General features: G+C 35.9%; 1 protein-coding gene across 1 annotated transcript in view; it reads left to right on the forward strand.

The window, feature by feature from the left end:
* Positions 1–10,277: 10,277 nt before the first annotated feature.
* LOC308502090 (olfactory receptor 6C2-like) overlaps positions 10,278–26,393 on the forward strand; it is a gene marked incomplete at both ends in the record, with an annotated part of 20,576 nt that continues 4,460 nt past the window's right edge. Inside the window, one exon of the mRNA XM_081059339.1 lies at positions 10,278–10,376. Within this exon, the coding sequence (XP_080915465.1) occupies positions 10,278–10,376 (99 nt within the window). The remainder of the gene's footprint in view (positions 10,377–26,393) is intronic.

Here is a 26,393-nt window from a genome sequence, read left to right on the forward strand (position 1 = left end):
ATTTTAAAGTTTGGTCAAGCCTTTATATTTTACTGTCAACTATATCTTTAAAGTTTTTTTAGACTAATCTTTTGTTTCTACATCCCTGACAGTAGTGATTAAAAACGGCCTTACCTCCCCCATTAAAAAAAAAAAAAAAAGATTTCTTTATTCTTTATGGCTGCGTAATACTCCATTGTATAAATGTACCACAGCTTCTTAATCCAGTCATCTACCGATGGGCATTTCAGTTGTTTCCATGTCTTGGCTATTGTGTAAAGTGCTGCAATAAACATAGGAGTGCATACTGATTTTTGAATTGGAGTTTTGGATTTCTCCGGGTAGATGCCTAGGAGTGGAATTACTGGATCATAGGGTAGTTCCATTTTCAGATTCCTGAGATACTTCCATACTGTTTTCCATAGTGGCTGCACTAATCTGCAATCCCACCAACAGTGTACTAGCGTTCCCTTTTCTCCACATCCGCGCCAGCATTTGTTGTTTGTTGATTTATTGATGATAGCCATTTTGACTGGAGTGAGGTGGTATCTCATTTTGGTTTTTATTTGCATTTCTCTGATGGTTAGTGAGGTTGAGCATTTCTTCATATGTCTTCTTGCTTTCTGTATGTCCTTTTTAGAAAAATGTCTCCTCAAGTCCTCTGCCCATTTTTTAATTGGGTTGTTTGTTTTTTTGGAGTTGAGTTGAGTAAGTTTTATATAGATTTGTGATATTAATCCCTTATCAGATATATCATTGGCAAATATCTTTTCCCATTCAGTAGGATCCCTTTTTGTTTTATTGATGGTTTCCTTTGCTGTGAAAAAACTTTTTAGTTTGATGTAATCCCACATGTTTATTTTTTCTCTTACTTCCCTCGCGCGAGGGGATATATCAGTGAAAATCTTACTCCGGGTAATGTCCATGAAGTTTCTTCCTATATTTTCTTCTAGATATTTTATGGTTTCAGATCTTACATTTAAGTCTTTAAGCCATTTTGAATTTATTTTTGTATATGGTGTAAGGAGGTGGTCCAGCTTCATTTTCTTGCATGTGTCTGTCCAGGTTTCCCAACAGAACTTATTGAACAGACTGTCTTTACTCCATCGTACATTCTTGCTTCCATTGTCGTAGATTAGATGGGCATATAGGCATGGATTTACTTCTGGACTCTCTATTCTGTTCCATTGATCTATGTGTCTATTTTTATGCCAGTACCATGCTGTTTTGATTACTGTAGCCTTGTAGTATAGTTTGAAATCAGGTATCGTTATACCTCCCACTTTGTTCTTATTTCTCAAGATTGCTGAGGCTATCCGGGGTCTTTTATGGTCCCATATAAATTTCAGGATTATATGTTCTATTTCTACCACAGCTTCTTAATCCAGTCATCTACCCTTGGGCATTTCGGTTCTTTCCACATCTTGGCTATTGTGTAAAGTGCTGCAATAAACATAGGAGTGCATACAGATTTTTGAATTGGAGTTTTGGATTTCTCCGGGTAGATGCCTAGGAGTGGAATTACTGGATCATAGGGTAGTTCCATTTTCAGATTCCTGAGATACCTCCATACTGTTTTCCATAGTGGCTGCATTTTTTAAAGAAATTGAAGAAGACACAAAGAAATGGACATATATCCCATGCTCATGGATTGGAAGAATCAGCATAGTTAAAATGGTCGTATTACCCAAAGCAATATACAGATTTAATGCAATCCCCATCAAAATCCCAATGGCATTTTTTAAAGAAATAGAAAAAATCATCAGATTTCTTTGGAACCACAAAAGACCCCGAATAGCCAAAGCAATCCTAAGAAAAAAGAACAATACTGGAGGTATTACACGCCCTGACTTTACCTTGTACTACAGGGCTACAATAATCAAAACAGCATGGTATTGGCAGACAAACAGACACATAGACCAATGGAATAGAATTGAGAACCCAGAAATAAAACCACATAAATATAGACAGATAATTTTTGACAAAGAAGCAAAAAACATACAATAGAGAAAAGACAGCCTCTTCAATAAATGGTGCTGGGAGAATTGGATAGCCACATGCAAAAGAATGAAACTGGACTGCTATCTGTCACCATGTACCAAAATTAATTCAAAATGGATCAAAGACATAAGCATAAGACCTGACACAACACTGCATTGAAGAAAACATAGGTACTAAACTTATGGACCTTGGGTTCAAAGAGCATTTTATGAATTTGACTCCAAAGACAATGGAGGTAAAAACTAAAATAAATGAATGGGATTATATGAAACTGAAAAGCTTCTGCACAGCAACAGAAACAATCGACAAAATAAAGAGGCAATCTACTGAATGGAAGAAGATTTTTGCAAACAGTGCCTCTGATAAGGGGCTAATATCCAAAATATACAAGGACTCATGCAACTCAACAACAAAAAAACAAACAACCCAATTGAAAAATGGGCAGAGGATCTGAGGAGACATTTCTCCGAGGAGGATATACAAATGGCAAATAGACATATGAAAAAATGCTCAACATCACTAATCATCAGAGAAATGCAAATAAAAACCACAATGAGATATCACCTCACCCCAGTCAGAATGGCTATCATCAACAGGACAAGTAGTAACAAGTGTTGGAGAGGCTGTGTAGGAAATGGAACCCTCATACACTGTTGGTGGGAATGCAGACTGGTGCAGCAGCTATGGAAGGCAGTGTGGAGGTTCCTCAAAAAATTACAAATAGAATTACCTTATGACCCAGAAATCCCTCTCCTGGGTATCTACCCAAAAAATCTGAAAACATTTACACGTAAAGACACGTGTGCTCCAATGTTCATTGCAGCTTTATTTACGGTGGCCAAGATTGGAAACAATCAAAATGTCCTTCGACAGATGAATGGATAAAGAAGTTGTGGTATATATACACAATGGAATATTATTCGACGGTAAGAAAAGATGAAATAGGACCATTTGTGCCAACATGAATGGATCTTGAGGTTATAATACTAAGAGAAACAAGTCAGACAGAAAAAGCAGAGAACCCTATGATTTCACTTATATGTGGTATATAAACCAAAAACAACAAAAAAGCAAGATGAACAAATGAAAATAAAAACTCATAGACACAGACAATAGTTTAGTGTTTACCAGAGAATAAGGGGGTGGGGGGAGGGAGATGAGGGTAAGGGGGATCAAATATATGGTGATGGAAGGAGAACTGACTCTGGGTGGTGAACACACAATGGGATTTATAGATGATGTAATACAGAATTGTACACCTGAAATCTATGTAATTTCACTAACAATTGTCATCCCAATCAATACACTTTAATTTAAAAAAATCAGCCATCCAAAGATGGAGATAAAAGCAGATTAAAGAGAAAAGAATCTGGAAACTGAAGACATATCTGTGAATCTGACATGTTATTAATAACTAGCCACCGTGAGTTTCCAAAAGCAATGACCACAGCTTATGTTCCATCTTCCAAATCTGATACGACTCATTTTTTAAAAACTCTAACCTGATACCAGATGACAATAGAATGATCCAGCACAGTGCACTCCTTGTTAGCTTTATATCCATACACACATGCTAGGTTTAATAATAACTTATAAATAAAGGAAAGGCAAAACCATGCTTCCACCTAACGTAATGGGACTGTTTCTTGTGTATCCTGACCTTCTCCTCAGAAGAAGAACAAGACCTGCTTTATTCTTTTAGTGTTTTGATGACAGGCATTCCTGTTCTAACTGAGACACACTCCCCTATGCTAGTCTGTAACTTAGCGACTGATACGGGACGTTAATTGTTATTCAATATTAATGCCATATTTTAGATTATAAGGGAATGGAAAACTGGAAAAAAAATAGGCAGAAATGTGTGCGGTGGGCAATGTTGATAATGGGAGAGGCTATGCATATTAGGGGCAGGATGTATTTTTCCCCCCACCCTAATGTTTTGTTTTATTGTCTTAGCACATTTGTATTTATTTATAAATAAAAGAATAATTACTGCTCAATAAAAAAAGAAATGTGTGTCTGTGTAAAGGATAAAAAATATCACCTACTTGATTTCTGTAACTAATCGTGCAGCTATAGCTAATATTTAAAACTTTCTTCTGCTCCCCTTTGTTTTTGTTGTTTGGTTTTACATTTATTTTTATTGAGATACAGTTGACATATAACACTGTATAAGTTTAAAGTATACAAAATGTTGGTTTGTAGATTTATTTATTGCAATATGATTATCACTGTAGCATTTAACTGACACCACTAACATGCCACGCATAGTTATCGTTTCATTTTGTGTGATGAGAACAAACTTGCAACTAGTAGATAAATACATTCTGGAGACATAATGCACAGCATAGTGATTATAGTCAACAATACTATAGTATAAATATCAAAGTTGCTGAGGGACTAGATCTGCTCCCATTCAGTATCCTTTTGCCCTTATCTAGCATATCAGCTGATCATCGAATTTTTCCAGTTGGTGTGACCTAAATCTTTCTTCCTGATGAGTCTATGATATTGTGTTGGGTCTATTGTGTTACAATTATCATCTATCATGAGATATGAGACTCTGAAGAAGTGTTATGTGATATTCTGAATTCTAGTTTTAGTCTTCCCTGCCACATAATTTCCTCTTGGTAATCAGAATTATTTACCCCAGCCAGTACAATAACCCACTTCCATACCTGTTGATTCAATAGCACGATGAGTACAAATGGACAGGTAATAGTCTCAGCTTCTAGTTTAATGGAACTATTGTTGTGCTGCCTAATGGAAGCAGTCCTCCCTTAAGAACTAAGACTTATAAACCAGAAAAGACTGAAGTTGCGCAGATGAGAAGCCAAAATTTCACTGGCAGACCAATACTTAACAGACACAATACAATATCTATAACATGATTCTCAGAGTTTAGTAACCTGGCTTTGGGGAAAATACCACATAAAATATATTGATTCCTAATTCAGAGCATTTACTGCATCCAGAGGATGATATTGCAGCCCTGCAAAGTGTTGCCCACCAGCTGTCACTCTAACTACAATTACAAAAGGCCATCCCATTGTTCTTTCAGGCCAGTTTCTTCAGCGTAATAAAGGAATACTTCCATGAGCATGAACCAATTACCGCACTTCATTTGCTTAAAAATGAATTTCCTTATTAGGAATCTTGTATGCAATATCATGATTCTGAATAAGGTATTCACTAAGTTCACAGATGACAGTTTTGGAAAAAGTATCATAGGAGAGAAGGAAAAACTATATCCAGAATAATTCTCTATTCTAGAGAGGAAAACAAAGGTTTTTCACCCTCCATCATAGAAGTGATCCAATATAATGATAAACCCATGACATGGCTGGCTGGTAACCACAGGGAATGGTGGCATATGAAGTTCACTGTTGGTCTGTGCTGTTGATAGAGAAGGGACCCAGTGGTACGTTTAACCAAATCGACCTCACTGGATTCATGAAATGATAAAATGATATAATGCCAATCCATATTATTATCATCAAAATAATAGTATATTTTAAAGGTCAAAATCATCACAACATAAAGAGACACAACTAATAGCTTTTGATATACATTTCTAGCATGAATATATATATGTGTGTGTGTGTGTGTATGTGTGCATACATATATACACACTTTGCATACAATTTAATTGATTTTATGTTAACAATATGCCATTCACATTTTCTATGTGAATATAAATATATCTGATTATTAATTTTATATGTTAACTTGTCTAGGTCATACTACCCAGATGTTTGGTCAAACAGTCTCTAGCTATTACTGTGAAGATTGTGAAGATATATTTTAGACAAGATTACAATTTAAATCAGTAAAATTTGAATAAAGCCAGTTACCCTCTATAACGTAGATGGGCCTCATCAAATCAGTTGAAGATCTTAAAGAGAATAAAGACTGAAGTCTTCTGAGGAAAAATCTCTCTCTCTCTTTCTCTCTCTCTCTCCCTCACCCCCCTCCATATATATATTTATATATATACCTATATATTTATATATATACATTAGCTGTAACATTACCACCTTGAAAAGTGTGCAGAATATATAATAGGTTCTCAATAAATGTTGAAAGAATAAATTAAAGATTGTGTTATAGAAAATGGGGAAAAAGTTATAGTAGCTGGAGTATGAAAAAAAAAAGAATTGAATGATATATGCACATGTTTATTTGGCATTGTATCTAAGTATCTAAGTGCCCGTTCCTAGCTTTCTTCTCAGGGTCTCATTTATCCTCTCAATAGTCTGTTGCTGTAATGGAGGTATTTTTTTCACACATTATTCTCTGACAATTCTAATGATTACTGTAGACAATCCTTCCCAGGGCGCTCTACAGATGCCCCATTTAGACTAAGGAAAACAAAATTATGAGTTGAACTGTGTACTGATTCTCTACTTTTGTGTAGTTGCAGAGAACTCTTTAGTACAAAGAAAGATGCTGAAACTTTTTCTAAGACAATTTATTAAGATTATCCACCCAATCACATTCATTCTAATGGTTTCCAATTCCATTTTGGGACCACATCTATTTTTCAGTTTATCTGTTGGGAAATATATATCAAAAACCATACAAATATAAAAAGTTTTTTTCCTACAACAGAGATTGTCTCCTACATAAATAGTTTGGTGTATAAGCAGTCATGTGTGCACAGATATTTATAGAAAAACTTTAGAGCAGTGTTTTCATTATAAAAATGCAAATAATAAGTTTCAAAACTTGTGGTACATAGTATCAAAGCAATACTAAAATTACTGTATAAATTTAGTCGTTAGTGACTGCTATAAATCTCTATATGTTGATAATCAAAGATGACCATAATAGATAGGTTGGATGAAAATGAAAGATTATGACTCTTTTTGAAGGCTTACTGATGTGTTTATGTACGAGTGGGAAAGTCTCTGACATTACTTTTATAAATAATTTACACTGATTATCTCTGTGACATTTTTTCCTTTTTACCCACATATTTTTCATAATATCTATGAGTTACTTAATGTAAAGAAAGTAGAGAAAAATGTTCTTATGCCAGTTTTATAGCCTTAGACAATATAGGGGAAAAAACTCTTATCATTTGCCTTACATTGTTTGCCACCATCAAAGTGTGTCTAATGTTATTGTTGTGTTTTCTTTTTTTTCCTTAAGGGCACTTTCCCCATTGCTGCATGTGTAAGGTTGATTGCCAAAACTTTATTCTAATATTCCTTAGTGACTTTTAAATCTTGGTCTCCAAGGACTCGTTTGTGGGTGACTTTATTTACTCATTATAAGTGAAATACATGAATTAACTAGCCATAGTACTTAGTGCCAAATATATTCTCCTAACCAATAACTTCGTAAGATCAACTATTCCTAATCACCGAATTACCAATCATATGCCTAGCCCTTTAGACTAGGAATTCCTGTATTTAGCTAGCAAGAGAAGAACATATCTTCTTGGTTTAAAACGGCAGAGGCATTCTCATTGAAGAAGTTTGCATGGTGTAGAAGGGCCGTGGGCATTTTCAGGGTCTTTTCTAGATGAATGTGGTTCCCTGGAAAACTCAGCATTCACATGTCTCCACTGGCACATTCCTTTTCAACATGTCTCACTATCAGTATCTACAATAAACTGTCAATAGATGCCATGAAATAACTTACTGCTTAAAGGGTAAGTATAAAAATGTTTGCAACTGCAGTTATTTTCACTGTATATAGGCATGTATACTGGCAGGAACGGGGATGTGGATGGTAAACATTATGCTCTATTTCTCTCTCTAAGCAAAATGTTAGACTGAAAAAAAAACCATATAGTGAATACTAAAGCTAGCATTTGATGAGAATATCCTACAGTCATTTATGATATACAATTTTTTTCTAGAATAATGGCCCCAGAAATCATTATGAAGCCTGGTTGGGGAAGATTCACAAATAAAATCTCCCATAAGCACACACATACACAAAAAATAAAATAAAATCCAAATGCACACACACACATATCAATACCAGACTAATATATTGACTGAGACTTTATTTATTTTTGAAGTTTTTCAAAATTAAAATAGTTTGTGAAAGTTAAATATATACTTAAAGTAGGATTTATTCAATATGACTATGTTGGCCTTAACTGTTTAATACCCTGAAACTAAGACCTAGCTGCACAATCTGCTCTAATGCATCTTTTGGAGCAAAAATTAATATGTCCGGTATTATATTATATTACATTACATTACATTACATTATATTACATTACATTACATTATATTATATAAGACCTGGTCTTATAGTAAAATAAAACCGCGTCTATATTAACTTTTTCTCCAAAAGACACATAAGAGCTGATTGTCCAGCTAGGTCTTGTTTTGGAGGAAACACGATATATACACCAGACTGGATTCAGGTAGAAACAAGATGTTGATTTTGAAAGATGAGATAGTTTTAAGACCTGATCAAAGCTGAACGCAATGTCAAGAGAACTACTGGGTGGTAAATTGAAATTGTGAAAAAGAGGAAAACAAGACAGAGGTTCTCAGTGTAAGCTAGAGTCACTTCCTGATGTGGATATTAGAGTGTATAACATTCAGAGGGTATTAGATTTTCATCAGACTTTACGTACCCTGAGCCTCAATCAGTATCTCTGCCCTATGTTGGTGTCTATCTACCATGGAAAAATCACTGGGCCTATAGTAGGAGAAGACAGGTTCTCTTGATTACACAAAAGAGAGAAAGACATTGTTCAAAGCTCTAGTAGCACACATCTCAAGGCTTTCTGAGGGAAATATTCTAACTCAAGAAAATGACTTATTCTTAGTAGATCCCTTCTGCATTTAGTTAAGGTAAGAAAATGTGGAGCCCTGAAGACATTACTATCAAATTAGAAACTTGTGATTATCTATCAATATAATTGGGGATACATGAGAAATAACTCTCACCGAGCTACTGACCAAAATTACATAGTGTAATTTTGCAGTGAAATGTAATTTTTTTGTCTTAATTACCAATAGAAACACTTTCTTCATAAAACCAAACATTCAGGTAAATGTGCATCAATAATCAGAGTAAACTAATTGGAACCTGGATTCCAATGTCACTATGTTTGGCCATTTATTATCTAGGAAAGTAGACATATACTTTATCCCTCTGTGCCTCAGTTTTCCCATTTTTGAAATGAAGATAATATACATTCCCATCTCACCTTAGGATGTACCAAGGATTAGAAGGATTATATATGTAATATACTTAGAACAGTGCCTAGAGCTGCACAAGAAGTTTATAAGCGTGTCCTATTATTAGTATGATTACAATGAGTTAAGACATAGAGAAATACACAATGGAGTGCTTTAAAAAGGCTGGTGCGGTTGAAAGCCAGACAGTAACAGATTGAGAAATGAATGCAAAATGTTAAAACAGAAGCAAAGTATGTGGACTTGAAGGAAATGAGAAAGGAGGAAATACAGTGTCCAGGTGAGGATATTCAACAACTTTTGTCTTAACTGTTTCTCCATAATATGTGGTATAAATGTGTTTCAATCTGAGCAGCTAAATAAAAGCATGAAAGTAGAGTTTTTATGCTCTTCATCAGTTCATTCGTTATAGTCAACATTACTGCACAATATGATAAAAAAGTGCAACCAATTATCAGATTGTACTATACACTGTTATTCAACGTGTAAATATAAGATAGAGGTAGTGAGGTTTAGAGACATGTAAAGTTACAAATTTGGATGTTTTAGAATCAAAACATATTTTGACCTTTTAATAAATAACCAACAATTTAAAAGCAATCCAAAAGCAAATACATATAAATTTCAGAGGAAACTAAAATGTCTTGTTTGGATCCTGGTCTGAAACTTTATTTTAGGATTTTAACAGTCCCTAAACTGTAAAGCAAAACAACGAAAATAAAGTGAATACATTTTAAATTTAGTTGAGTTGAAGGAAAATATTTGGTTATAATATATAAAATGAAAAATAAAAATAACTTAATTTGAAAATGCAGAACCCAGGGTAGAAGTTAAAATGGTTAATTCATTATAAATTAATTATAAGAGATTAAAAAAGGAAATGTTAGACTATAATTCAATAACTAAAATTTCTAAAATAATTTCAGTTGGTCATTATGTATAAAAGATTGATCAGAGAGCTCAGCTCACCATAAAACAGGAAATGTATTGCTCAGATCAAGTAAAACCAATGGATGTTGGTTGAGTTGAATGTGCAAGAGTGTTCATCCCTGGCTGTCACTGAATTCTGTACTTCAAATCTCTCTGACATTTACATGTAGGTGGCGCCAAATCCAGAAGTCAATAATGAGAAACCACACAGCAATAAGAGCATTCATCCTTCTGGGACTGACAGAAGATCCTCAGCTGCAGGTCTTACTTTTTATTTTTCTATTTATCACCTACATTTTGAGTGTAACTGGAAATCTGATCATCGTTACCCTAACTTTGGTGGATCCCAAGCTTAAAACTCCCATGTATTTTTTCCTCCAAAATTTCTCCTTCTTAGAAATCTCATTTACAACTGCCTGTATTCCAAGATTCCTATACAATATATCAAGTGGAGACAGAACAATTACCTATAATGCATGCGTCATTCAACTATTTTTTATAGATCTCTTTGGGGTAACTGAATTTTTCCTTTTGGCTATTATGTCATATGATCGCTATGTGGCCATCTGCAAACCCTTGCATTATATGATGATCATGAGCAACAAAGTATGCCAAACAATGATTACCTGCTGTTGGATGACAGCACTTATGATTATCCTACCACCACTTAGCTTAGGTTTTCGTCTGGAATTCTGTGATTCTAACATCATTGATCATTTTGCATGTGATGCCGCACCTATGTTGAAGATCTCATGCTCAGACACATGGTTGATTGAGCAGATGGTTATAGCCTGTGCTGTAATGACCTTCATCATCACTTTTATATGTGTACTTCTCTCCTATATTTATATCATCAGGACCATTTTAAAATTCCCTTCTGTTCAACAAAGGAAAAAAGCTTTTTCTACCTGTTCTTCCCACATCATCGTGGTTTCTATCGCCTATGGCAGCTGCATCTTCATCTATATCAAACCATCTGCAAAAGAAGAGGCAAACATTAATAAAGGTGTGTCAGTGCTTGTTTCCTCCATATCACCAATGCTGAATCCTTTTATATACACTCTGAGGAATAAGCAAGTCAAACAAGGTTTTAGTGACTCACTCAAAAAAATTGCATTTCTCATAAAAAGTAAATTGTAGCTAAGTTGATAGACCAGCTCAAAAGGTGCACATCTACTTAATGTTTTCCATAAAGCTGATAACCAATATTTTAATTCCTTAGCCTATAGTGTAATCAGGCTGTTGACCTCATAGCCATTTAATTAATATTCCCTTCAATTAATTTAATGAAGAACTAAGTATTGCATAGTGTTTATTGATAGACAAAATGTCACTTTTAATCCTTAAACCAGAACGTACCATGATTAAGTCACTACTTTCCTCCTTTCAGATGATTTTCCCAGATAATTTTCTAACATTGGTGTGGAAGTCATTATTAAGCAATACAAAAATTCTTTCCCCCATTAAAAAATTGACAGATTTAACAAACAAACTTTAAAATGTCTATAGCAAAATTAAAAATGTAAACACAATCATTAAAAAAGGAATATAACTAAAAGAATAGTTTTGTGACACAGTTAACATGAAAGGCTTAATACCATATAAATAAGAAGCTTCGATGAATAAACAAAATTACAATTTAATATAAACTCCAGTGTAATAATCAGATATTTAATTCACTAAAAAGTAAATGAAATTATCTAAAACAATATTAAGGATATCTAAAGAACAATACACCAAAGAACAAAAGATTAAACATTCTTTTCAAAGGCACCTCAAACATTCACCGAGACAGCCTTATGCTGAAACATAAAACAAATCTCAATAAGTTTAAAGGGATCAAATAGTGTAAAATATGTTTCCTGTGAACAACCGAATTCTATTAAGATCAATAAAAACAATCTGGAAAATCTCCAATGTTGGGTATTAAATAACATATTGGATCACACTTCAGTGTGGGACAATGATGAAACAACAAGAGAAAATATTTTCTCTTGCTTAATAGTGAAGAAGGATGGAAATGATGAAAATAAAAGCAAAAAATCATTAAAATGTAAAGCTAATTATTGAAAAGATCAAATAAATTAAATAATAAATAAAATTGGTAAACTTCTACTTACAGAGATCAAGAAATAAAGAATTAAAACACAAATTATTCATTGTGCCAGTTAAATCGTTCCTCTCAGCTTCAAATTTAACCTTCAATCTGTTATAATTAGTAAATGGATTTCTTTTAAGCATTTCTTTAGTTTCCGGGAGCAAGATACTAAGATACACAGTGTCATAGATTCTAAGCTTGCTCAATACAGGGCACTAGAGAAATACTACTGGAAGAAGGGGCTTTGCCTGCTCTGTTGGTTTGCAAATTGCCCCCCAACACACATACCCACACACAAGCACGCATGAACATACAGAGGACAAGAAGAGAACAAAGAAAGAGACAGGCCTCCAAATGATAGATGGCAGGTTAAATAAGCAAAGGAATTTATACACCAGTCTTGGGTGGCTGCAAAACAGGTAGATCTCCTCACCTGTCGCCAGAATCTTAAAAGTTTACATAGGGGCCTTAAATGAGTTTAGTCATATACACAGTCCAGTGTACACAGTCCACAGTACTCAGCAACACCTTACTCTCTCAAGTCTGTGTTCTTGAAAAAGCTCCTAGTGTGGGAACTGTGGGCAGAACATACATTCCAAGGGCAAGGGAGGGAATGAGGAGCCTCTGATAGCTCAGGTCCAGCTTGCGGGTCAACTGGTCGTCACATCCTCTTAATGACCTCCTCCAACACGTTAGTTCTGGCAACTGCAGTCCCTCAGATGTGTGGGTGTGAGGACACGTACCCCAGCCACTCACCACACACACATATATCCCTTCAGTAATCCAGCCTAGCTGGTGACTACTATTTACGTGCTTCCTGAAGTGGAAGAGTCCCCCCAGCTACAGTTGCACCCCCACTACTTCTGCACAGCCTCATGCTCACCCACTGACTGTGACTATCCAGTATCCTAAGGTCTTCTTTTCACCTGGCGCAGGACTGAAGACTAGTTTAGGCCCAGGAAAACCTATGAACTTCTCTGCCGTCCAGTGGATTGCAACCACACCTTCTGCAATAAGATTTGAACCAGTCTTGCAGAGTCAGCCCCCCCTTCAAAATTGTCCCTCCTTGTTAAGCTCTCCCTAAGTCTTAGGGTATCTTCTAGAGTTCTCATATCTTATAGTTACTTCTTTATTATACATTAAGAATTCATTACATTAAACTTCCACTGTTTAAGTCACTGTGTGTTTTCTGTCTGCTAATTGAATCCAGATAGATATACTAATATAAAGAATATAGGACAGAACATCACTATAATCCTCTAGATAGTAACATATTAATAAGGTAACATTATGAACAATGTTAAACCAATACCTTTAACAACTTAGATGAAGTAGAAAAGTTATTTGAAAGACATAAATTATAAACCTGACACAAAAAGAATTAGAAAATCCTCATACCTTTCTTTCTGTTATAGAAAGTGAATTAATATCTAAAAATCTTTTCACAAAGAAAACTCCAAACTCACGTTACCTCACTGGTGAACACTGTCAAAGGGATGAATACTCCAATCTATGAAAATTATTTCAGAACACATGGGGAGAGAACATGTTCTCATTCATTTTAGAACCCCACATAAATCTGTTACTGATATCTTGCGTGATACGCCCAGTCAAAGAAAGTACAAGAATAAAAGTGTAGACCAAGATCCCTCATGATCACAGATGCAAACATCCTTAGCAACATGGTAACAAACCTTACAACTCAATAATAAAAATAACTCATTAAAGATGATCAAGAAAATTTATTAGACACTTCGTAAAGAAAGAAATATGAGGAGCCGATAGGTACATGGAAAGAATCTCAATATCATTCATTAATTGTCAGAAAACTCAAATTATAACTGAAATGAGTCAAACATTCACTTGAATGGCTACAATTATAGTACAGGGCTACAGCATAAGTCATGAGCGATATGGGAAGCAACTGGAAGTGCCATATATTGCTGGTGAGCATGTGAAATGATATCACTTGGGAAAACATTCTGGCAATTGCATATAAAGTTAATCATAGTTATCATATATCTTAGCAATTCCTCTCCTATTTACCACCACCCCTCAAAAAAAAAGAAAAACAAATCTCAGAAATGATATACATGAATATTTGTAGCCACTTTGTTCATATAGCTCAAAACTCAAAACATCCCAAATGTCCAACAAAAAATAAATGGAAGAATATATTTTGGTATACTCATAGAATGAAAAACTACTCAACTACAAAAAAGGAATAAACTGCTAGAACAAAAAAAAAATGCAATTTTTCAAAATAAATTTATGCTGAGTGAAAGATGCCAGACACGAAATAGTACATGCTGTATTCCATACATTTAAAATTCTGGAACAGGCAAAACAAATCTATAGTGACAGAAGCAAGCCAGTGATTGAATGAGATAAGACAGGAGAGAATTCACTGCAAAGCATCATGAGGATAACAAAGATATTATATACTTCATGGGGTGGTGATTACTTGGGGGGATATATTTTTCAAAATCTCTCAAACTACACTTAAAATGGATGCATTTTATTGTGTATAATTATACCTCAATAACGATTTAAAAAGCAAAGAAAATGAGCAAACTGTCTTTAGGTACTTCATATAAAGGAATATCTACATGGCCATTAAGCATATGGTATCTGACTACAGACTCACATACATACACTGACACAGAGTCTAAACGAGATGTAAAATTCTCACACACTGCACGTAGGAGTGTAAGTGGTACACCCACTTTATAAAATGACTAGCAATTAAAATCTTAGGTATATCACCACCAGCGATGTATGCATATGTAAACAAAATTATATGTAAGATAGTCTTGCCACTATTATTGAAAATAAGGAAGAGCTGGCCATTTTAATGTACATTAAGAGTAGTGTGAATGAACTGGCATATTTCTACATTGAGATGTTATACAACATTGAAAAAGAACAAGCTATTGCTACATGTCATAAGTTTTTGGATATCACAAACACAAAAAAATATTGCACAAAAGAAAATGAATACGAATACAAGTGTATTAATTCCTTTAGGTGAAGTTTAGAACCAAGCCAGAGTAGTATATAATAACAGAAGTTAGAATAATGGAGACTTTTGATCGAATCTTGCCTGACAGAGAGCGTTGTCTTAATTGCAGGTAATATTCTATATCTTGATCTGGGTTGTGGTTATATGATTGCATATATTTGTAAAGATTAATTAACCAGTAAAATTTAATTTTGTGCCCTTATTGTAAATGTGTTATACATCAATATAGTATTAAAAGTAAAACAGAGATGACGTCATAGGAATGGCAGCAGCTGGGCGCTCTTTTTGAGTCCTCCTCAGGATCTTGTTGGAAACGGGACATATAACCCATTGAGGAGTTCTTTGCTCATCACGCAGAACAGCTGGGAGACTCGTGGAAGAATTACTTGAAGGTGCGCGCTAATTGCAAGCAGGTGAACAGGCAGGACAGTGAAGTGGAAACGCGCCCCACCCTCCACAGCAGAGACGCGGCTTGCGGGGCCCAAAGTCCCAGGGACGTGTCAGTCCCAGGAATGAACGGAGAACAGAAGAGCCAGGAGAGCACCTAAGAGACTCGTGGAAGGTTTGCTCAGGGGTACGCTAGTAGGGCGAGCGGGGGAGGAGAGAGGGGCGTGAAGTGGAGACACGCACCCCCCCAGTAAAGTCACCTCCCGCAGCTCCAACAACACACGGGAGCCCAGGGTGGAAAGGAGAGCACAGAAGCCAGGAGAACAGCTAAGAGACTCCTGGAAGGTTTTCTTAGGGGTGCACTAAGTGGGCGAGCAGGGGAGGAGAGAGGAGGGCGAGAGGAAACGCACCGCGCACGCCCCCCCCCCACCCAGGGTAGAGCCACAACCCTGCAGCACGCTGCTGTGCGGGAGCCCAGGGTGGAACAGAGAACACAAAAGTCAGGAGGTGGGCTCTTTCCCTGCGTCCCAGGGATGATCTCGCCCGCTAGGGCGGGCAGCTAGTGGGCCCTAGGGCAGACAAAGAACACGGACTCAACACCTGGGCCCCTCCCCCCCACTCTTCCAATCCTACCTCCGCCCTTCCAGAGACTTAAACTGACCCCTGAACTGAGGAGTAGTGTCAGATTACGGAGGAGCCTCAGTGCTCAGGCTCTGGGAAGATTGGCAGCCAGCTCTGACCCACAGAAGAGGCTGGGAGGAGTGAGATTTTCGCTGGAGGAGGAGAAAGGAGACTCCTCCACCCCCAGCCACCACCTTTTCGGGCCTGCAGGAGGAGTGTGACGCAGCCTGGGAGAGAGAAGACACCTCCATCCCCATCCCTCACCCTTTCTGGCTGGCCTGGGGCAGGGCAAGGGCAACTGCAGAGGCACTCCCTGAGATCGGCAGGGAGAAGCGACAGAGGCAGCTTCTGTCTTTCAGCAGCTCAAAAATCTCCTGCCCGCCCCCCCCTCACACACGGACAAAGTGTCCGAAGTCTCAGGAGTACTGGACACAGGGCTGGGGGTGCTACTCTCAGCGTGCATTTGTGCAGGCAAGGGCAGAAACAGCACTGACTCTCTAAAAACTGTCATCCAGACCCCTCAACCCCTCGCATTTAAATCTACAGTCCAAAATTCACTCTGGGCACCAGGTGACCGGCGCTGCCTGCACAATAGGCAGGGGAATCTTTGGCACAGCGGAGGACAACCTGGAGATTACTTGGTGGGCTTAACCCAAGACTGGTGCTGCTCCTTGTTTTGCTTTGCTTTTGTTTTGTTTTTTCTTTTTTCTTTCTTTTTCTTTTTCTTTTGTTTTCTTTTGTTTTGCTTTGTTTTGTTTTTTTGTTATGTTTCGTTCTGTTTTTTGTTTTTGTTGTTGTTTTTGTTTTCTTTTTTTGTTTGTGTTCTTTTGCTTTGTTTTGTCTTTATTTCTTTGATATATTTGCCTGTGTTGAGTGGGGGTTGTCGGTCATTTTTACATGTGAATGTACTTGGGTGTTTTTTTTTGCTTTGTTGTTGTTGTTGTTGTTGTGCCTCATAATTTGCTTTGTTCTGAAACTGCCCTATCAGGGCCCTGCTTAAGAGGCACAAGATTCAACATATCCAGAAGCCAACTCCAGACCAAACCAGAGTACCACCAGGTTTGACCTACAAGTCACACACCCAGAGGGAATTCCCTGCAGACACAAGAGCCCATAGAGGCCAAACCTCATTCAAGTGGTCAACCCTCACCCAGGAGAACACCCTGTGGTGGGCAGTGCCAAGTCTCACAACTAGTCAGCCTAGGAGTTAAACCCACCTACTCACAAGCAAAAAGCAATTAAAGTTCTTCTTGAACAGGACAACATACACAACACAAGAGTCACCTTTGGAGCACACACAGAAGAGAAGAACGAAGTAGTGCAAGTCAAATATAAAGGACACATACTACATAAGATAACCCAGCAAGAACTAAGACTCTAGGGGATCTACCTAATACAACAAAGCAAATGCAGAGAGTCAATCAGAATGGGGAAACGAAGAAACATGTCCCAAATAAAAGAACAGAAGAAACCTCCACAACTGGAACCAAACGAAGCAGAGGTAACCAAACTATCAGAGACAGAGTTCAGAACACTGGTGATAAGAATGTTTAAGGAGCTTAGAGAAGACATAAAGAAGGATGTAGAAATCATAAAGAACAACCAGTTAGAACTAAAGAAGGAGGTAGAAATCATAACGAACAACCAGTTAACTAAAGAACACAATTACCAAAATTAAGAACTCACTTGAAGGAATTACCAGCAGGTTAGATAAAGCAGAGGATCGAATCAGCGACTTAGAAGACAAGTTAGCAGAGATCACCCAAACAACAACAGAAAGAAAAAAGAATAAAAAACAATGAAGATGGTTTAAGAGACCTCTGGGATAACATCAAGCGCAACAACATACGTATCATAGGAACACCAGAAGGTGAAGAGAGGAAGCAAGGGATTGAGAATATATTTGAAGTAATAATGTCTGAAAACTTCCCTAACCTGATGAAGGAAACCAACATAAAAGCCCAGGAAGCGCAGAGAGTTCAAACCAGGATAAACCCAAACAGGTCCACACCAAGACACATTATAATTAAAATGGCAAAGCTTAAAGACAAAGAGAGAATCCTAAAAGCAGCAAGAGAAAGACAGAGGGTTACATACAAAGGAACTCCCATAAGACTATCAAATGACTTTTCTACAGAAACATTGAAGGCCAGGGGGGAGTGGCAGGAGATACTCAAAGTGATGGATCACAAAGGCCTACAACTTAGATTGCTTTATCCAGCAAGGCTATCATTTAAAGTTCGTGAAGAGATAAAGAGCTTCCCAGAAAAGAATAAACTGAAGGAATTTATTAGCACCAAGCCAGCATTGCAAGAAATACTAAAAGGACTTCTGTAAATAGAAGAAAGATGAAAACAATCTAACTACAAATTTTAAAAATGGCAATAACTATGTACCTATCAATAATCAATTTAAATGTAAACGGATTAAATGCTCCAATCAAGAGACATAGCGTGGCAGTGTGGATAAGGAAGCAAGACCCTTGTATATGCTGCATCCAAGAGACTCACCTCAGATCAAAAGACACACACAGGCTGAAAGTGAAGAGTTGGAGTAAGATACTTCATGCAAATGGAAGCGAGAAAAAAGCTAGAGTTGCAATACTTATATCTGACAAAATAGACTTTAAAATGAAGAACATATTAAAAGACAAAGATGGGCACTATGTAATAATAAAAGGATCGATCCGACAAAAGGACATAACCCTAATAAACATCTATGCACCTAACATAGGTGCGCCTAAAATATAAAACAGGTACTGATGGACATAAAGACAGAGATCAACAGCAACACTATCATAGTAGGGGACTTCAACACACCTCTGACAAGAAAGGACAGGACCTCCAGACAGAAAATCAATATGGAAACAACAGCCTTAAATGATACATTGGACCACTTGGATTTAATCGATATTTTCAGAGCATTTCACCCCAATGCTGCAGAATACACATTCTTCTCAAGCTCACATGGAGCATTTTCCAAGATAGATCATTTGTTAGGCCACAAAACAAGTCTTGATAAATTTAAGAAAATTGAAATCATATCAAATGTCTTCTCTGACCAAAGTGCTATGAAATTAGAAATTAACTACAGGAAAAAAACTGGAAGACACACCAGTTCATGGAGCCTGAATAACTTATTACTAAATAATGAATGGGTCAAGCAGGAGATCAAGGAAGAAATCAAAAGATATCTCGAGACAAATGAGAATGAGAACACAATGACCCAAAATCTATGGGATGCTGCAAAAGCAGTCCTAAGAGGGAAATTCATAGCACTGCAGGCCTACCTAAAGAAACAAGAAACATCACTAATTGACAGTTTATCTTCACACGTAAGGGATCTGGAAAAAGAAGAGCAAAATAAGCCCAAAGGGAGAACAAGAAAGGAGATAATAAAGATCAGAGTAGAAAAAAATGAAATAGAAACCAGAAAAACAATACAAAAGATCAATGAATCCAAGAGTTGGTTCTTAGAGAAGATAAATAAAATTGACAAACCTTTAGCCAGACTCATTTTAAAAAGGAATTATACAATTAGAAATTAATACAATACAAATTAATACAATCAGAAATGAAAGAGGAGAAGTGACAACAGACATGGGAGAAATACAAAAAAATTTAAGAAACTACTATGATCAACTATATGACAACAAATTTGACAATCTGGAAGAAATGGACAATTTTCTAGAGGCGTACAACCTTCCAAGGCTAACTCAAGAAGAAACAGAGAACCTGAATAGTCTGATTACCATCAGGGAAATTCAATCAGTAATCAACAATCTCCCAACAAACAAAAGCCCTGGACCATACGGTGAATTTTTCAAAACGTTCAAAACAGAATTATCACCTATTCTCCTCAAGCTCTTCAAAAAATCCAGAAGGAGGGAAGACTACCAAACACTTTTTACAAAGCCACTATCACCCTGATCCCAAACTCACACAAAGACACCACAAAAAAAGAAAACTACAGGCCGATATCTCTAATGAACATAGATGCAAAAATCCTCAACAAAATATTAGCGAACAGAATTCAGCAATACATTAAAAAGATCATACACCATGATCAAGTGGGATTCATCCCTGGTATGCAAGGGTGGTTCAACATCCGCAAATCAATTAATGTGATACACTACATTAACAAAATGAAAAATAAAAATCACATGATCGTATCAATAGATGCAGAAAAAGCATTTGATAAAATCCAGCAACCATTTATGATAAAAACCCTTAAGAAAGTGGGAATAGAGGGATCATATCTCAACATAATAAAGGCCATATATGACAAACCCACAGCTAACATCATACTCAATGGGGAAACACTAAAACCATTCCCCCTAAGATCAGGAACAAGGCAAGGTTGCCCACTATCTCCATTTCTATTCAACATAGTGCTGAAGTTCTAGCCACAGCAATCAGACAAGAAAAAGAAATCAAAGGCATCCAAATTGGTAAGGAGGAAACAAAATTATCATTATATGCAGATGATATGATACTATATAGAGAGAACCCTAAAGACTCCACCAAGAAACTATTAGAGCTGATAGATGAATTTAGTAAAGTAGCAGGATACAAAATTAATATTTGGAAATCAGTTGCATTTGTATATACCAATGATAAAATATCAGAAGGAGAAATTAAGAAAAACAATTCCATTTACAATTGCTCCAAAGACTATAAAATACCTGGGAATAAATTTAACCAAAGAAGTAAAAGATCTGTACTCAGAAAATTATAAGACACTGAAGAAAGAAATGAAAGAAGACATAAATAGATGGAAACACATTTCATGTTCATGGATAGGAAGAATTAATATAGTTAAAATGTCCATACTGCCTAAGGCAATATACATATTCAACGCAATTCCTATCAAACTACCTACGGTGTTTTTCACAGAAATAGAACATATAATCCTAAAATTTATATGGGACCATAAAAGACCCCGGATAGCCTCAGTAATTTTGAGAAATAAGAACAAAGTTGGAGGTATAACGATACCTGACTTCAAATTATACTACAAGGCTACAGTAATCAAAACAGCATGGTACTGGCATAAAAACAGACACATAGATCAATGGAACAGAATAGAGACTCCAGAAATAAATCCATTCCTATATGCCCATTTAATCTACGACAATGGAAGCAAGAATGTACAATGGGGTAAAGACATTCTGTTCAAAAAATGGTGCTGGGAAACCTGGACAGATACATGCAATAAAATGAAGCTGGACCACCTCCTTACACCATATACAAAAATAAATTCAAAATGGCTTAAAGACTTAAATGTAAGATCTGAAACCATAAAATATCTAGAAGAAAATATAGGAAGAAACTTTACAGACATTACCCGGAGTAAGATTTTTACTGATATATCCCCTCGTGCAAGGGAAGTAAGAGAAAAAATAAACACGTGGGATTACATCAAACTAAAAAGCTTTTTCACAGCAAAGAAAACCATCAATAAAACAAAAAGGGATCCTACTGATCGGGAAAGGATATTTGCCAATGATATATCTGATAAAGGATTAATATCACAAATCTATAAAAAACTCATTCAACTCAACTCCAAAAAGACAAACAACCCAATTAAAAAATGGGCAGAGGACATGAAGAGACATTTTTCTAAAAAGGACATACAGACATATGAAGAAATGCTCAACCTCACTAACCATCAGAGAAATGCAAATAAAAACCACAATGAGATACCACCTCACCCCAGTCAAAATGGCTATCATCAATAAATCAACAAACAACAAGTGCTAGCGCAGATGTGGAGAAAAGGGAACGCTTGTGCACTGTTGGTGGGATTGCAGATTGGTCAGCCTCTATGGAAAACAGTATGGAGGTATCTCAGAAATCTGAAAATGGAACTACCCTATGATCCAGTAATTCCATTCCTAGGCATCTATCCGGAGAAATCCAAAACTCCAATAGCCATGACATGGAAACAACCGAAATGCCCATCGGTAGATGACTGGAATAAGAAGCTGTGGTACATTTATACAATGGAGTATTACGCAGCCATAAAGAAAAAAGAAATCTTACCATTTGCAACAACATGGATGGATCTAGAGAACATTATGTTAAGTGAAATAAGTCAGAAAGAGAAAGACAAGTACCATATGATCTCACTTATATGCGGAATCTAATCCCTACTTTTCATATTTCTCTCTATGTAGAGGTGCATCCTATTGAAGAGTAAATTCAAAAATTTTTAAAAGCATACCTGATTCATGCAATTAGTCAATGAGCTATTCAAAATATTTTATCCAATTAATTTAACAATGAAACCAGTAAGCTGGTAAAGTTTTTTCAAAGAAAAATTTAAGGAATAAACATTATATAATCAAAAGACTGCTATTCAGTATCTAATACATATTGAACTGGTTAAAATCCTGTAGTGCCATAAAACTATAATCTTTAGGATATGTTTTCTACTGAGCAGAAATCTACTGCTGATGTGTCACTTTACAGTGTCTGGACTTTAAGCAAAGCATAAATAGCCAAGTCATTCCTGTACATTTCCTATACAATTAAATTATTTTTGGTGTGCTCCAATGTTCATTGCAACTTTATTTACGGTGGCAAAGACATGAAAACAACCAAATGTCCTTCGATAAACAAATGGATAAAGAAGTTGTGGCATATATACACAATGGAATACTATTCAGTGGTAAGAAAAGATGAAATAGGACTATTTGTGACAACATGGATGGAGCTTGAGATTATAATGCTAAACGAAATAAGGCAGATAGAAAAAGTAGAGAACCACATGATTTCACTGACATGTGGTGTATAAACCAAAAACAACAAAGAACAAGAGAAGCAAATGAGAAACAAAAATTCATAAACATAGACAATAGTTTAGTGGTTACCAGAGGGTAAGTGGGAAAGCGTGTAATAGATGAGGGTAAAGGGGATCAAATATATGGTGATGGAAGGAGAACTGACTCTGGGTGGTGAACACACAATGTGATTTATAGAGGATGTAATACAGAATTGTATACCTGAAATTTATGTAACTTTACTAACAATTGTCACCCCAATAAACTTTAGTTTTAAAAAAAAATCCTGTAGTGCCAAAAAAATACAATCTTAGAATATGTTTTCTGCTGAACTAAATTTATAGCTGATGTGTCACTTTATGGTGTCTGGACTATAAGCAAAGCATAAATAGCCAAGTAAAATGCCTGTACATTTCCTATATAATTAAATAATTTTTGGATGGACCTGTTGAATAATAACATCATATAGACAGAAAGTCATTCTGCTTCATTTCTAAGATTTGGAGTTTTTTTCAATAATTCTTTTTTTTTTTTTTTTTACTAAATTTTTAGGGCTGACATTGGTTAGTAAAATTATGTAGGTTTCAAGTGTACAATACATCATCTATATATTGCATTATGTGTTGTGCAATCTACTAGCTTTTGTCTCCTACCTATCCTTCCCCTGGAGTTGAAAAAAGACTTCCTTGACAGGTGGATTTTGAACAAAGATTTGGGTATGTTAGATCCATCCTATTCCATTTCCTCTTTTATATTGTCTCTTCTACAAATAGATGTCAGACTGTTCAAAGTCATGGAGCAAAAGGGTCTGCTCTAAATGATGGGGTAGATTTGAGTTTCTAGCATTGCCTGTCTGGTAGATATGACTAACTGCAGTTTCTTATTGGGATAATCAAAGCCATGTCTTCATCACCACTATCTATAATAAAACTGGTATTTTAATCTCCATTTACTTGCCTACCTTCTCTTTCTAGTTGACTCAGAACTCAAGCAAGAAATAATGGTGGGATTCCTTCAGCTCCCACAATCCCAACAGTAACAATGACAGACCCAAAAACTTTGGTATGTAATATAATGTGGTATGACCTTTGGAAGCAAAATCTAGCAATGCACTTCAAAACTCTAAAATGTAAGTGGCCTTTGCCTCACAAATTCCTCTCTGATAAGTTAAACAAAGGAAATTGATAAGATTTTTAATATGTAATTTTATAATAGTTCTATATTGAAGCTTTACTAAATAATGGTTTATCCATAAAAAGTACAATGTAGAAAAATTATAATGCAAACCTATATTTTTACCACGGAAAAGCATTTACAGTTTTTGGCTTAGAAATTGACTATACATATACCTACTGCTCTTGAGTACATTTATACCAGGTGGTACCAATAAAAATGTATACACATGACTTGTATTCATTTTTTGTTATCAGTGTATATTGAGAATTACAATTTTAATGCAGTTTTTTCCTTTCTTAAAATGAGTATACATTTCTTGGGCACCCTCTATATGTTTTTCCATTGGAAACACAGACATAAAGCTATTGTCCTCTGTTAACACTTTGTTATCTATGGGTTGAAGAGTCACCAGAAATATTTTTTCATCAGACAGCTATTGTTTTGCCGTTGGAATGTGTCTAATAAAACTGTTGCATCTTACTGTCTCCAAGGACAAGATTCCCCCTGTGCCTCTGTTAGGTATTTTGCCAAAATTCAGTGCATATTAGATTCATTAGTCATGTTTGAACTTTAGTCACAAAGGACCTTTTACTTATCCACACTGGGGCCTTTGGACATCCATAAGAGTCTGAGATAACACAAGTCATTTTACTTCATTGTGCAAAATTCAACTTTGCCCAGAGAAATCAGAAATCATCTCTTTCAAACTCTTCTAAAAATCACCTTACATTTACCAGACATTTAAACTAGATGACTTTTCATTTCAGCTGTGAGACATAAGAAATTTCTTCCTTGGTTTAAAGTGGAATAGAGTCTTTAACGAGAGTCTTTTGGCAATTCAGAGAGCACTTTCTGCTGCAAAAATAATTATCTATGAATGTGTATGTCTTCATGAGAAGGGTATTGGTGCACATTATTTAACCCCACTTATACTTCCAGTTTCACTTTTGGGACTATCAGGATTACACAGTCAACTAAAGCCATGATTACCTTCCATAAGAGTAAGTAAGTTTTCGTTTGGTAATTGCAGTTTCTTACTTCATTCAATATTGTAGTTCCTTGGTGTCTGGAAAATATCAGACTAATCTATTAAAAATCAGAGATGGCAATATTGGATATCTCTGAAAAAAAAAGAGTTATTTCTAATATTATTTTGTATTACAAAAATGAAATCTGAAGAGATTGGACTCATTGGAAATATTTATTACATGCATCAATAGAAATGGGTTAGTTAACTGTTCACTCTTTCTATCTTATGCTTAATATCTGTCATACTACCAGTCATATCACAGATTCTCAGTAAATGTGTTTTGAATTAATTTATGAGTACTCATAGAAACAGGAGGGACCAACAGAAGTGATCTGCTCTACAATGTCACTCTTACCAAGACTGTGTGTATGTACTGGAGGTGCCAAAAAAATGTATACACATTTTAAGAGATGTTAACACTTTTTGGTCAATGTTGCTCGAGCAGTAGTTCACCATAATCAGAAGTGCCTGGATGCTGACAGTAACCACTCTGAGCATTGCTTGTAATGGCAGAAGTCGAACATGACTAGTATTCGTCTTTCGTTACCAGTATATATTAATACAGTTTTTTTCTTTCTTAAAATGTGCATACATTTTTTGGCATCTTCTGTATATCTACAATATCTTCCATTAGAATGCCAAATTATCTACAATGTTGTCATTAGTGATCAATGAGCTAATTATAAATGCAAATATTCCTTGAAATATACTAAATAGAAAATACACCAGAATGAAAGTGGTTGACCAGGACATATACTAAATATCCCAGTATCACAGAAGTGTTGGTGATTAGAATGGGAGGAGAGTTTGGAATCTGGAACAATGCTCTGAGTTAGGATGCCACAGTGAAGTGCTGAGAGCTTCAGTATTTTCTGCTTGGTTCAGAAGGGCCAATTCCTATATGATCCTCTCCAAAAGGGTACCTGATTATCAGCTAATTATTTCTCCCGAGCCTAGATTAGTGCTCCTTTTCTATAGGTACTAATAAACCATAGGTAATTTCTTATCTATAATAGCCTGATGCTGTTATTTGTTACTGTCTCAATAAATATGACATCCCTCAATTCCCCAGACCTTAGGAAAATACTTCTCTAGGTTTCTTGTGGGGTAGAGATTGTTAAAATAAGTGCAACTATTCATATAACAAATTAATTTTTTATGGGAAATTATTTTCTTCCTTACAATGGAGGGAA

The sequence above is a fragment of the Rhinolophus hipposideros genome (genome assembly GCF_964194185.1).
Source record: "Rhinolophus hipposideros genome assembly, chromosome: 9".
In the NCBI taxonomy this organism is placed as follows: Eukaryota; Metazoa; Chordata; class Mammalia; order Chiroptera; family Rhinolophidae; genus Rhinolophus; species Rhinolophus hipposideros.